The following is a 15,244-nucleotide window of genomic DNA, read 5'->3' on the forward strand; positions in this document are numbered from 1 at the left end:
CAACAACCTTTTTCACCACACCTCCTCTTAACCATGAACTAATAAACGATGGATCACTCCTCCACTTTGGAGTTGGGTTGTAATTTCTCCTAACGTTGGTTTATTTTTAAAGGGACAATGTACATTACCTTTGCAACTATTTCACTGGAAATGCACCAGTATAAGGCACACTCTTGTGAGGATGGAAGCAAAGTCGTCATCCAGATTGATAACATCTCATCTATCTCTCTCTTCACACTCTTCTTTCCCTCCCTCCTTTCCTCCGTCTCTCACCTTCCTCCACTCCGGTGACGATGGAGGCGAAGTTGTCGTCCAGCAGGATCATGTCGGCGGCCTGTTTGGACACGTCGGAGCCGGAGATTCCCATGGCAACGCCGATGTCTGCCTTCTTCAGGGCGGGAGAGTCGTTCACACCGTCACCTGTCACCGCCACGATGGCACCCTGAGAGAGAGAGAGGGGAAGAGACAGAGAGTGGGAGGGAGAGAGAGACAGAGAGAGAGAGAGAGAGGGATAAGAGAGAGAGAGTTTGTTGTTAGATAAAGTTTCCTGTTCCCTGGAAAATATGTGTGCTATTTAAATACATATAACCACATAAAACCGCTTTTTTATGTGTTCATGTATGTTTGCCTGTGTGTACCTGTGTGTGTGTGTGTGTGTGTGTGTGTGTATGTATACCTGTCTCTGGCAGCCCTCGACGATGATGAGTTTCTGCTGTGGGGAGGTTCTGGCGAAGACGATCTCGGTGTGGTTCCTCAGAATATCGTCCATCTGGTCCTGAGAGAGGTCCTTCAGGTCCGTCCCGTGGATCACACAGGCCTTGGCGTCCCTAAACAACACAACACACACCGGGAACATCAATCAGCTTTGTATACCTGATGATAAAACTACAGCCAGATCAGTCAGCATTTTCTTAAGAATAAAAGGCTACACTGAGCAGATACGGTATAATAACAATCATAGAAAACACACTTTTTACCAAGGGTGGAAGTAACTTACTTAAATTACTTTTACTCAGTACTTACTGTACTTTTTTGAGTAATTTTCAGTGAGTAATTGTATTTTCACTTAAGTATGTTTTAAGTACTGTACTTCACTACATTATAAATCACATCCATCACAAAATTTGTGAGTACGAATTTTGCAAGGCTCAGAAACTGGACAATCGTAAATTGTGGAGCCATTCACAGTGAACGATCAGTCAGCAAACAAGAGAAGAGTAATCTGACTTTATTGCACTTTATTTCGTAATTTCCAGATTTTCCAATTAAAAGAAAGAGAGTTTGAACTTTGTCCTCTCATTCTTTTAGAATCACATGGAAAAGATCACAGCAACAATGTCTTTTCTAAAAAGTAACTCAGTAATTTTACTCATACATATACTGATATACATTTTAAATCAGCTACTTTTTTATTTTTACACCGGTAATTTTACTTCTACTTAAGTAAAATATCAGTAGCATTAAGTAACAATGCTTCTACCTGAATAGGACATCCTAGTACTCTAGTAAAATATCTATTATTCTAGTAAAATATCCTGCAATACTAATGGAGGAGAGATGCAGGTTTGATTTAATTTGTGTTGTTGATTGAATGTTGAGTGTGCACTTTATTAGTAGTGTATGAAAGTGAGGCTGTGTGTATATACAGTATGTTTGTGTCTTTGTGTGTCTTGTTTCTGTCTCACCTGGGGTTGACCTGGCTGACGGGGATGTTGAGGCGGGCGGCGATGTCCTCCACTGTCTCGTTGCCCTCGGAGATGATGCCCACGCCCTTAGCGATGGCCTTGGCTGTGATTGGGTGATCACCAGTCACCATGATAACCTAGATAATAAGAGGAAGATGGAAGAAGAAGAAGATGATGTAGAAGAAGAAGAAAGGGAAGAAGAAGAGGTAGAAGCAGAAGAGGAAGAAGATATGGAAGAAGTGGAAGAAGATGATGTAGAAGAAGAAAGGGAAGAATAAGAATAAGAGGTAGAAGCAAAAGAGGAAGAAGATAAACAAGAAAAGGAAGAAGATGATGATGTAAAAGAAGAAAGGGAAGATGAAGCAGAAAAAGAGGTAGAAGCAGAAGAGGAAGAAGATATACAAGAAGAGGAAGAAGATGATGATGTAGAAGAAGAAAGGGAAGAAGAAGAATAAGAGGTAGAAGCAAAAGAGGAAGAAGAAATACAAGAAGAGGAAAAAGATGATGATGTAGAAGAAGAAAGGGAAGAATGAACAATGAAGAAAAGGTAGAAGCAGAAGAGGACGAAGAAAAACTATTTACACGTATTTCCTTCCTCCCTCTACACAATGAGAAAAAACGCTGAAACATTTATGCATATCCCCTTTTTCTGCACTGAAAAAAAATAAATAAAAGAGAGAAAAAGGTTGACATTTCCTAAAATCTTTTCTTTTGATTGTGAGCTCAATTACTGTAATCCGCCCTCACATTCAGATGAGCACACGACCCCCCCCCCCCCCCCCCCCCCCCCCAGTCTTTAAATGTCAGACTTGAAAGCGCCCACCTTGATGCCGGCGGAGCGGCATTTGCCCACGGCGTCGGGCACGGCGGCGCGGGGCGGGTCGATCATGGACATCAGGCCCACGAAGCAAAGGTTGTCTGTCTGGAAGTTGACGTCATCCGTGTCGAAGGCGAAGCCCTTGGGGAACTTGTCCTCCGGCAGGTAGAGGTGGCAGAAACCTGGAGAGACGAGGAGAGAGAGGAGAAAGAGGAGAGAGAGAGGAGAGAGGGGAGAGGAGAGAGGGGAGAGGAGATAGGAGAGAGAGGAGAGGGGAGAGGGGAGAGGAGATAGGATAGAGGAGAGAGGAGAGAGAGAGGAGAGAGGAGAGAGGGGAGAGGGGAGAGGGGAGAGGGGAGGAGAGGAGAGAGGAGAGAGGAGAGAGGAGAGAGGAGAGGAGAGAGGAGATAGGATAGAGGAGAGAGGAGAGAGGAGAGAGGAGAGAGGGGAGAGGAGAGAGGGGAGGAGAGAGGAGAGAGAGGAGAGAGGGGAGAGGGGAGGAGAGAGGAGATAGGATAGAGGAGAGAGGAGAGGAGAGAGGAGAAAGAAGAGAGAGGAGAGAGGAGAGGAGAGAGGAGATGAATGAGATGTCACAGACTTTCCTCAGTTGTACACACTAGTACTGAATTGATTACACTGCAAAAAAAAAACATTTTAACAAGTCATCTAGTCTCATATTCAGCCTTCAAATCTTATTTTTCCTAAACCAAGAGAAAAATTATGCGAATGAGGTGGAATAACAGTTTCACTTGTTACAGGAATTTTCTAGAAATTAGTGTAAATGTGTTGAAACAAGTCAGAATAAGGCAGATCACTGCACTACTATCAAGAAAATGACACTTCATTCTATAAAATTCTTGAAAAAAGTTGATTTGCATTGGAAATATGTGAAATGATTTAACCCCATTGGCAGATTTTTAAGAAAATTTGGATTTCAGGACTCAATAATGGACTGAACGACTTGTTAAGATGGAGATTTTTTGCAGTGTAGTCAATTAATCGATTAGTCGATTGTCAGAAAATTAATCCATTATAATTTTGATAATCGATTAATCATTTTTGTCATTTATCAAGAAAAAATACCAAAAATTTGCTTCACAAAAGCTAAGATTTGCTGCTTTTCTCAGTTTCATATCATTATAAAATGAATACTTTGTTTTGGGTTTTTTTTGGCTGCTGGTCAGACTAAGTAAACAATTTTAAGAATCACTTTGGGCTCTGGGAACTTGTGATGGGCATTTGTCTGTTTTTTTTGGACATTTTATAGTCTACATGATTCATCGATTAATCCAAAAAAATAATTGATAGATTAATCGTTCACAGAAATAATCGTTAGTTGCAGCCATAGTACACAAAATACGATACTATGCAATATGATACATGAAATACCACAATATCTGACCCATACCTTTCCTTCAATCCTCACTCCTTATTTCCCTCCATCCCTCCCTCCTTCCCCAGTTCTCTCTCTCCCAGTTCCATATCGGCCTCCATCTTCTCCCAGAGGCTCCTAAACCCCAAACCCTATCCACTGCCTTTCTTTCCATCTCCTCTCTTTCTTCCCCTCCTCTCCCTCCCTCCCTCCTTACCCAGTACTCTCTCTCCCAGTCCTCCCAGCTCCAGGTATGCGTTCTGGAAGGCCTCCTTCATCTCCTCGTCCATGGGCTGCTCTTTGCCCTGCAGCATGATGGTGGAGCAGCGGTCCAGGATCCTCTCCGGCGCTCCCTTCATCACCAGCAGGTAGGGGTTCTCGTTCTCCTCCTCGCTTTCGTGAACTGAGAGCTGAGGGGAGCAGAGTTTAGTTGAAGTCGTTCTGTATAGCTTTTAACTGTATAGAGGCGTATAGTTTTATTTTGACCACAGTATGATATCCAGGCAGCAGTTGCCATTTTCACTTTTTGGCTATTACTTACAGTTACATATAAATTAAGAGTGACAGCGAATACAAGTGAATGCAAAGTTGTGTTTGAAATATTGCAACAGGTTTGCAAGTATGTGCTAAATGTTAGGTGAGTGTATAGAGATGTGCATGTGTAAATATATGAAAATATCAGTGAGTGAAGGGTCAGACCAATACAGTTTGTTGTATATTAGACAGATTTTTGGCCTTTCATAAAAAATTTGGTTTCAGCCAGTCAGTGTCGTCCACCTCCAATATGATGGATATGATTCAGGTTGTTTGATTACATAGTTATTGTAGAATTGATCAATACCACACTGGTTGTCTATGGGAAGCCCTTAACCTGAATTGATTCTAACGCAACATTCTGATTGGATTCTATACAAGTATGAATGAATATGTTTTCTTCTCTGGGCTAAATGCTGCTTCAGAGGCTTTTCCAGCCTGCAAAGAATAAAACTCTGGGGGAAAGACCTGAATGCTTATAAATGTTTGGAATATTTTGGCATGAAAACAAGTCAAAAGTAAATAATATTGGCACAAAATATCAGTTATCAGCAGCTTCAATCCCAAAATATCGGTATGGGCTATTAAATGTAGTCAAACTCTACAGTGCCCACAAATACACCCGTACATTAGGGCTGGGCGATATGGACCAAAAATCATATCTCGGTATTTTTAGGCTGAATGGCGATACACGATATATATCTCGGTATTTTCTACGAAGTGGGCTAAATGTTCAGTTGTAAGTAGGGCTGGGCGATATGGACAAAATCAAATATCACAATATTTTTGACCAAATACCTCGATATCGATATTGCGACAATATTGTAGGGATGACTATTGGTGCTTTCACAAAATATTTACACAATGAGATTTTTGATAAATAATCATCAGTCATGTGGATATAATGACTAAGTGGGTAAAGGCAAATAATAGAACAGCTAGAACAGTCTGGTAAGTTCAGAAAATGACATCACTTTACTGTAATGCAGCCTTTAAAACCAGGAAAAGACAACACTTATGCCATATCACGATATTACGATATCCAAAATCTAAGACGATATCTAGTCTCATATCATGATATCGATATAATATCGATATATTGCCCAGCCCTACCGTACATGTAGGCGGAGGATACCGACCTGGTACTTGTTGGTGGAGTTGAAGGGGATCTCGGCCACCTTCTTGTTCTTCTCCCTCATGGCCTTGACGGAGCCGCAGGAGAGCTCGATACACTTCAGCAGGGCCGACTCGGAGGCGTCGCCCGCCACGTCGCGCTTCAGGATGGGCAGAGACTCCTGGCCGGCCTTGAACACGGCACGGTTGCACAGGGCGGCGATGCGGGCCAAGGCCACCCATGTCACGGAGCTCTTGTCAAAGGAGGCGCCTGGATTAGGAAAAGAGGAAAATTGTAAGGGACATATGAAGAAAGGAAGGGAAGGGCGGTTGAACTAACCGGTAACAATGTCTGAAATCTTTAGCTCACACTTCAGTTTGCCTTGGCTGGTAAACAAAAATATAATTACCTGCCAAGAATAATTTCTACTGTCCAAAATAATGAATATACATTTTTCATAGAAATGTGTCACCACAACCGTTTCCAACACTATTTTGTGTACAGAATCAGAATCAGGTACTGCCAGAGGTGGAGACTCGAGTCACATGGCTTGGACTCGAGTCTTATTTTAGTTTTATTGCTTGAGACCTGAATTGACTTGAGGTCTGGTGACTTGGGACTTAACTTTGACTTGTATTTTAGTTTTTATCCTATTAAAACCATATTGCATTGAAAAGTCCTAGATATTTATTTTCTTTAAGATATTAAATTGATACTGGACTCTTTATTTGTTCTGACTTGACTTGCTGTTCTACATTTAGACTTGAGACTTCAGATTAATGACATGGACTTGACTTGGACTTGACTTAGTAATCTACATTTGGACTTGTTCCTCAACTTGAGGCTTGTGCCATAAGACTCTGACTTGGGACTCGAACAAAGTTGACTTGATCACACCTCTGGGTGCTGCATATTAACTCAGTCACTTATACATTGGATCAGGTTTATAATTCACTGTATTCACTCAACAGAATTCAAATCCACTCATTAACCATACAGTCATGGAGAGCCATTGTTTTTTGTTGTGATTTGAGTGTACAGTGGTCAGCAAGGACAGGCTTAAGAACAGGAAAAGACCAAAGTCTGCATACAACTGAGGCATCTGAATGTCATAGTCTCAAACAGTTAGCGGCCACATGGATTTGTCTGCTAAAGACAAATTTAGCAGCATTTGGCTCTTGGCAGGTGTTCAGTTCAGACCCTGGAGAGTAATTAACGGCACCAGAGAGAAACCAAAGTCAAATTGTTCTCAGTGTCTTGCAGTGTTTTCATACAGAGTGCTTGACCCCACATGACGGGATAGAGAGGATAACTTCTCAAATAACTTTCCCTGTAAATAACCAAAGCTAAAACCCTTCAATAGTTTATTATTTATTAAGTAACAGACTTTTCACAATCCCTGGAAGTGTGGTTCTTTAAAATGTTGCATGAGGCCTAAGTCGATTAAGACCGCTCCCTCACCAGACTGGTCCTCGGTGGTGTCGGCCTCGTGGATCTGGTTGTCGAACCACATGTGGGCCACGGTCATCCTGTTCTGGGTCAGCGTGCCGGTCTTGTCGGAGCAGATGGTGGAGGTGGAGCCCAGAGTCTCCACCGCCTCCAGGTTCTTCACCAGGCAGTTCTTACGAGCCATACGCTTAGCCGTCAGGGTCAGACACACCTGGGAGAGAGAGAAAGAGAGAGAGAGAGAGAGAGAAGGGAGAGAGTGAGAGAGAGAGAGAGGGAGAGACGAGAGATGAGAGAGAGAGAGAGAGAGAGAGAGAGAGAAAGAAGAGAGAGAGAGAGAGAGAGAGAGACGAGAGAGGGAGAGAGAGACGAGAGAGAGGGAGAGAGAGAGGGGGAGAGAGAGAGAGCGATGAGAGAGAGTGAGAGATAGAGAGAGAGAGAAGGAAGCAATGAAGGAAGAAAGAAAGACAGAAAGAAAGCAAGAAAGAAAAAGAGAGGAAGAAAGAAAAATAAAGGAAGAAAAAAGAAAGAAAGACAGAAAGAAGGAAAGACCAAAAGAAAGACAGAAATAAACAGAAAGAAAGAGAAAAGAAAGAAGCAAAGATAGAAAAAGAAAGAAAGAAGGAAAGACAGAAAGAAGAGGATAGACACAGTAGAAGAAAAGTTGATGAAAGGGAGAGAAACAGAAAGACGGGGAGTAAAGGAGAACATCAAGAAGAAGAATGTTAGCATCGAGTCAGGAGAGTGAAAGCAGAGATGCACAGCTCCAGGCAGTGAACTAACTAACAGCCAATCAGCATATCCATAGTGATGTCATACTGTACCTGACCAATCACAGACTCAGAAACACTAACCCCCCCCCCCCCCCGAACCAAACCACACCACCCCCCCCCGACTCCTGGAGATGTGCATCCTGCTCACCAGAAAAACCAACCAAAAACCCCTTCGGTGCCCTTCTACAGCAAAATGCACTAGAATCAAAGAGCTACTGAAAAAATAACCAAATAAAAAAAAAACGCAGCCCGAAGAGCGATGCAGAGAGAAAAAGAGGCATGAACGAGTGAAGCGGTGAAGCAGAGCGGCGGTGTGTCATGTCATCATGCCAAGTACGGCAAGACCAGTGCTTAATTTGTGCCGGATCCTGCCGGGACAGGATCCTGCCGGGACAGGATCTGGCACCTCGCGGTTTTGGACTACCTGCATTCCGGTACCTATTTGCGTGGACCCGGCACCTGGTGGCATGAAACGTTTTTTTTGGTTTTTTTTGTCTGCCATGTAATACTCACAATAGTTGACTCTTCTTTCCTTTCCCCTCCCTTCCAAAACCTAACTGTCTCATTTCCATATGAAGACAGGTGATTACCATATTAGAAAGTAACAACAAGTGCATAGTAATCACTTTCATGGCTAAAAGTTGAATTTGCTGTCCATATGTCTGCTGTGTGGACTATTTTGGAAAATTAGACACGGTAAGCATGATGAATTTTTTTGGAGTGCGGACCTGTAAGTCCCTCATCCTACTGACTGGGGTACCCACAGACCCCAGAGCTATACTTGTTTGTCATATCTCACAGGTGCTTTATTCTATCAATCCAATTTTTCATGACTTTGTCAATCAATTTGTTCCTAATGACTTCATATCATTGTTTTCTGTTTCTGTTTTAATTAGTGCTTTTTAAAAAATACCAATGTATTGGGGTCCTGGGGGACCCCAGTCAAAAGCACCCAATTCCGCCTGTGCAGTTTTAATAGATGGAACTATTTATTGAGTTCATGTTTGCCATGGGTCCTAATTTAAAGTACCACACACTATCAGGGGGGGTAGGGGCTCTCTGTCAGTCATTTGAAGGAGACAGACACAGATGCAGCAGACACAGATTTCCTCATGTGCTCTGTGACCCTAAATACTGCTCTTCCTAAGGTAAGATGATGTTCAAAGTCAGAAATACAATACATCATTTAATTAACTGTAACTTTCCTAAAATAATAATAATCTGGGTTTTTTTTTCAGATGACATTAATTACATAACTAATAATGTTTTGAGAAGAAATAAGTTAACATTTTGCTATGATGGTTGTTTCTTACAGTAGTTTACTCTCATGGTCCCCAGGCACCCCAGTCGGTAGTCCTTATATGTTAAATATGTTGGTAGGATGAGGGTTAAATATGCGGGCAATTGCATGTTATGTTGAGTGTCCAGACATAATTGGTAATAACATGAGAATGTGTGAGTGAAGGGCTGTAAGCCCCATATCACTGTGGGCATTTCAAAACCAGTGCGGTCCAGCTGAGTGTCGCATTTAGGCCGACTAGCTGCACCACGACACGTTTTATTGCATTATTCGCTGACATTGTTTCCTACATTCAAAATCGATATCCTATGAAAGTATGTGTATTGAATATTGATGCGTAACTACTCAAACCAGAATTTCTCTGGTAAATGGTTGAAGCCATTGCAGTTTCCTTTGTGTATGATTAGGATGTCTCATAATAGCCTATGTGGGTGAGTAGGGTTAGTGGATGATGTGAGTCTGCTACTTGAAGGGCAGGTTTGTAAAAATGAGCATTATGTAGCCTGTGCAATAATCAAATATTGTTATAGGTCAGCAGTAGTCGGAACTCTAAGGTCATATAGTTGGTCATTTAGTAATGTTTAGGCTGTTAGGTCTACAGTAAGCTATATGGCTGTACTGATTGTCTTGATATGTTCCTGAACCTTTTCCCTCCAGACCGACTCGTGGGAACACCGACCCCTTGGTGATCCGGGACCTCATCATTTACAAATTAAGCACTGGGCTAGACCCATGGGCCAAACAGCGCTAGCCAAGCAGCGAGAGGCCAAATTCAATTCAATGGAGCCGACTAGCCGTTAGCCTAGTGTCATTACGTTAGCTAGCCGTTGTCATTGCAGACAACTGACCCAGCGGTCTCACTGAATGACCCAGGCACTGCCACTGGCCTGGAAGAGAGAGAGAGACATACACAGAGGGAGAGAGAAAGAGAGAGAGAGAGAAAGAGAGAGAGAGAGAGAGAGAGACAGAGAGAAATACACAAACACATATGGGTTGCCCTGGGAGAGAGAGAGAGAGAGAAAGAGAGAGAGAGAGAGATGGAAAGAGGGAGAGAGAGAGAGATACACAAACAGATACAACACTTCCACCACAGAAAGAGAGAGATACTGACACAGCGAGGAAAAAATACAGAGATACAACCAGAGATGCACACAGACAAAGAGAGGAGATACCAAAACACGAGCACACAGACGGGAAGCAGGGAGACAGAAACACAACACAAACAGCAGACACACACTGAGACACCATAAGCCAAAATACTGTACAACACACCAAATATGACACATAGGTACACAGACACACACACAGAGAAAGCACACAATATCAGACATGGGTCAAACAGTAGCTAAAAACTATTCTCAGTGTTTTTTTTTTTTTACTGTAATCTGCTTGGAATACAACATTTGTGACATTTATTATTCAGTTAGTGCCAGGTGATCTGTGAAACTACAATAAAGAGACTAATTTTTCTGTAATGAGCGAAACTTTGTGGCATTCATTGTATTGTCCAGTGTAACAAACTCCTCCCATTTGGCACCCAAGGAGGCTAAAACAAAACAAAAAAAAAAAAAAAGAAAGAAAAAGGTGTAAAACAACTAGGAGGCTGAAATGCTTTTTAGTTTCGGCTCATATAAATAAGCTCCAACACTTGATTCTGCCAAAATGTTATAAAAAAAAAGCATGTCCTCGAAGTTTATAACTCATTTATGTCATATCTGCCGTTGTTTGCCTCGTAGCTAACAAAATTATTTTTTGAGAAGGCGGGAGCTGAGGGAATGTATAAGAAACACCTTGGCTACAACCACAGCAAGAGGAGAATGGGGTGCGTTCGATATCCAGCCTCAGAAACACAGAAAGTGTTAACAAATGCAGCACAATGTATCTGACCATTACTCCTGTAATGTCAAATACATGGAGAAAAGGTTGAAAAACGGTGGAGTGTTCCTTTAAGGAAAACAAAGGCCCTCTAGTGGCCATGTGGCAGAAAGAGAGATCCAATGCTCTCCAAAAAAAATCTGTTTTTCTTGTATTTGGGAAGTCATAATTGTAAGTCAACTAGAATAAAGGCTTTTAAACAGTGTATTGGAGTGTATTGGATCTGTCTTTTTATCATAAAAAGTATTGAAAATACTGTTTGACCCAAGTCTGTGTAGAATATCCTGTAAGTGAAGAAGAAAGTAAGACACAGATACTGCACTGGGAAACTGTAATGTAAAAAATCTGGGAACCAAGGAGTCATACAGCTTTGTCAAATTCGCACACACACACACACACACACACACACACACACACACACACACACACTAAAAAGACATACTTTAACATTCCTGCCCCTCCAACAGATTAAAAAAATACACTACAAACATTAACACCCACCACGTCCCCACCCAACCCACACACACACACACACACACACACACACTTTACACACACACTGTACATATACAAAACACACACACACACACACACACACACTCACAGTGACAGTGGCCAGCAGCCCCTCGGGCACGTTGGCGACGATGATGCCGATGAGGAAGATGACGGCCTCCAGCCAGGAGTAGCCCAGGATGATTGACAGGATGAAGAAGGTGACGCCCAGGAAGACGGCCACGCCCGTGATCAGGTGGATGAAGTGCTCGATCTCCTTGGCGATGGGCGTCTTACAGGAAGAAGAAGAAGAAGACGAAGAAGAGGAAGAAGATTGTAGATTGAGATGGCTGATTAAAACTTTATTTTACTGACCACAATTTGAGTTTTCGCTTATATCCTGGCTGTTGTTTCTTTTTAATAACTTAACTTGTGTATTTTGTTTTTTGCATGCAAAGTGTTTTTTGTTGAATTTGACTCTTTAGGATCATTCAAAAAATCCCTTTGGACTTTTGCTAGTTCCTGCATTTAACATATTGATATATATATGATACCTTGCCAGTCTCCAGGCCTGAGGTCAGGGTGGCGATGCGGCCCATCACTGTACGATCGCCAGTACACACCACGATACCACGCGCCGTTCCTGGACAGAGAAAGAAGAAGAAGAAGAAGAAGAAGAAGAGGAAGAAGAGGGAGGAGGTGTTATGAAATTATATAGATAATACACTGTATACATATCTGTTTCAGAAAGAAGAGAGAAGGCGAGGGACAGAGACAGAAGGAAGGAGAAAACATAGGCTAGTAAAGATGAATGGATGGACAGACAGGATTGAGGGATGACAGGAAGGATGGATAGAAGGATGGATGGATGGATGGATAGAAGGATGGATGGATGGATGGATGGCAGAAGACTTTGGACTTTTAATTTTATGTGCAATGTATCAATTTGTCCATCGGAGGGCGCCATACACCATCCTTTTTTTTCAGATAGAGCCACAGCAGTTAGAGGCTGTTGGTGTCGCAGCAGATGGAAATATGAGCAAACTATGACCTCCAGTCTATGATCATGATAAGGCAATCAGACGCTAATATTAACAAAAATCTATAATATTTTTAGAAAAGCATTCATTTATGCTTTTTTTCCCCCTTCAAAGACCCCTATCCTCATATAACTTACATCAGTTTGATACCATTTACTGTGACGTTTACCATGAATTTACATCATAAACCCTAGAAAAGGTGGGTAAACATTTTAATAACGAAGCCTGATAGGAGGCTCAGTTTATCAGTGAAGGTGGTCGCGATAATTTACTCTGACTCTGTCTGTATGGTCTGTGTTGTGGTGATTTGTTACATGTTTTTATTCTGTGTATTACTGTATTATGCATTTTTACTGTTAACCTTGTCTGCTAACCAAATTTCCCTTTCCGGATGATGAAGAGTTGAAGTGAAAAAAGAGAAAAGATCTGGGAAATCTGACGAAGGCTCATTAAGGCTGAGAATTCATCCATCACAGATTTAACAACAGAATGACTTAGACCCTCTTTGGCTTTTGAAGTTTTGAATGGATTTGAATGGTTTGAATGTAACTAAACCCTCCGCTACACTACAGGCTTTAGGTTACCAGCGATATCATGGGAGAGCAGAACGGGACTAGAAAATATGTATAGGTCAATTCCCATTAATTCATATTCCACTCTTCATTGGGCTCCAGTGATGTCACTGTCCCCTCCTCCTCCTTCTCTTCTCCAGCTCAACACCTTGACCTCGGCCTACAGAAAAAAAGCTAATGTGGAGCATCTTTGTTTGCAAGACTATCTGAGCACTGAACTGGAACAACACACACACACACACACACACACACAGAGACTAATATTGACACAAGATGGAGAGTGGTGGGAAGAAACAGAAATACTGACATAATATTGACATATATATATATAGAAAAGAAGCACCGAGAAGATGAGAAAGAAGGGATGGTGAAAGAAGAAGAAGAGGAAGATGAAAGAGCAGGAGGCGCTGAGTGCTCGTTAAAATGGCGAGTGATGCGTTGCCATGGATACCAGACTGGCCCAGTAGGAGAAGACAGAGGAGAACAGAGAGTCGGTGTGTGTTCAAGCACCAGAGGAACACTGGTAATGGAGACTGAAGCACTTTGCAGAATAACACGCATTGTAGTGATGAAGCAGGTGAAATGCTTTTAGTTTTCATCTTCATCTTTAGTTCTCATCTTCATCTCATCTCAGTTTTGTTCATGTGCAGGGTAAAAAAGAATTAATTTTGATGTGGTCCCACCTTTAAATTAGTTGAGGATGTACCAAATGAATATATTAAATTAATGCAAATAAATGAAAAAAATGCATTGTTATTTTTTTGTATTACACAATGCCAATTGTAAAATACCTTTTCTAAACCTGTACCATGATATCTTTAAAAAATCCCACTCCCACCAAAAATACAAAACTTAGAACTGAAACTAAATAAAAACTAAACTAAAACTAAACATTTGTATAAAATAAACACTAAACTGAAACTACAAAACACACACTGAAAACTAACTAAAACTGAACTGAAAATGAAATAACAATTGAAAATGATATAAAAATAAAAACTAACCAAAAATCCTAAAACTTTAATAACTCAGCACATGGTTAACAGTGTGTTCATGGGTTTTCAAAGGCAAAACACACTTATGATTTACACATTACTGACCTAACACTAGGAAGAGTAAAACATAACGCTGTATCAGCAGATATGGACTATACCATTATCATTAAGGGATGCACCATTACTGTTACACAGCACCATGCTGTATACTATGGGAAGGGAGTAAAACTGAAAGAAAAAGTGAAATTGGAATAGGAAAGAAATATCAGAATAATGGAATAAGACTGAAATAATTAGAAGATGGAAAAACCAGGAAAGCTAACTGTGATAAGAGAGTGAGAAAGAGAAAGAGGATGACATGTACATGTGATGATGATGATGATGAAGATGATGATGATGATGATGATGATGATGATGATGGTTATGATGAAGATGGTTATGGCCGTGTTAAGGATAATCACAGTTCTGACGGTGACCTCACCTTCGACACAGTTGGTGGAGAAGAAGGCGATGTTGCGGGTCTCCAGGGGGTTGTCATGGGTACAGTCAGGTGACCTGGTCTGGGGCTCTGATTCGCCGGTCAGGGAAGAGTTGTCCACCTGCGCGCAACAGGAGAAACGGATTGGATTAGGATTAGTGTGTGTGTGTGTGTGTGTGTGTGTGAAAGACAGAGAGAGTGAGTGTGTGTATGATAACATTGGGCATTAAGCAACACTGAGAGACAGATTGTGTGTTTTCAGTGATCACGCTTAATTGTGTCTCTGTGTCTGCTGTGTATTTTGTGTTTTCCCGTCTCTGCTTTCTGTGCCTCTGTGTTTGTGTTGCTGTCTATCTCTATGTGTTTTCATTTTACATAATAAAGTCATTAATGTCTGCATCAATGCTGAAAACCAGAGTAAATACAGCGGCAGAATGTAGTCACCCATTGCTGCTGCCTGCCTCGTTTTGTGAAATCAGGACTTAAATATCTTCCTGATATCAGTTACATTTATTTCCTAAGCTGCTTTAATATGACTTTTACAGTGCCGTATTATCATACTGTAAACATGTTGTGCCTGGTTGGGTTGATGCTGAACTAACATTAGGGGTTGAATGTCACCCAATCCGTCAAAATCTTGCTGGGTCATGTTATTCTTAACCTTTATTTATACAGACAAAGGGTTTGCTAAGCATGCACACTCATTTCCATTTCCATTTCATACAGTTACACACACACACACTCACATACA

The 15,244-nt window shown here is 41.5% G+C and overlaps 1 protein-coding gene across 1 annotated transcript in view; it reads right to left on the reverse strand.

Annotated features, from left to right (window-relative positions):
- Positions 1-273: 273 nt before the first annotated feature.
- Positions 274-15,244, reverse strand: part of LOC139663932 (sodium/potassium-transporting ATPase subunit alpha-3-like) — a gene marked incomplete at its 3' end in the record, with an annotated part of 61,297 nt that continues 46,326 nt past the window's right edge. The window contains exons 8-17 of the mRNA XM_071542717.1: positions 14,497-14,614; positions 11,963-12,051; positions 11,521-11,700; positions 6,984-7,182; positions 5,548-5,792; positions 4,092-4,284; positions 2,509-2,684; positions 1,686-1,822; positions 677-827; positions 274-442 (exon numbers count right to left, since the gene is read on the reverse strand). Of these exons, the coding sequence (XP_071398818.1) occupies positions 274-442; positions 677-827; positions 1,686-1,822; positions 2,509-2,684; positions 4,092-4,284; positions 5,548-5,792; positions 6,984-7,182; positions 11,521-11,700; positions 11,963-12,051; positions 14,497-14,614 (1,657 nt within the window). The remainder of the gene's footprint in view (positions 443-676; positions 828-1,685; positions 1,823-2,508; positions 2,685-4,091; positions 4,285-5,547; positions 5,793-6,983; positions 7,183-11,520; positions 11,701-11,962; positions 12,052-14,496; positions 14,615-15,244) is intronic.

This window comes from Centroberyx affinis, unplaced genomic scaffold (assembly GCF_046629955.1).
Source record: "Centroberyx affinis isolate AG114_WGS23_722 - 3 ecotype Tasmania unplaced genomic scaffold, CSIRO-AGI_Caff_v1 ptg004168l_1, whole genome shotgun sequence".
In the NCBI taxonomy this organism is placed as follows: domain Eukaryota; kingdom Metazoa; phylum Chordata; class Actinopteri; order Beryciformes; family Berycidae; genus Centroberyx; species Centroberyx affinis.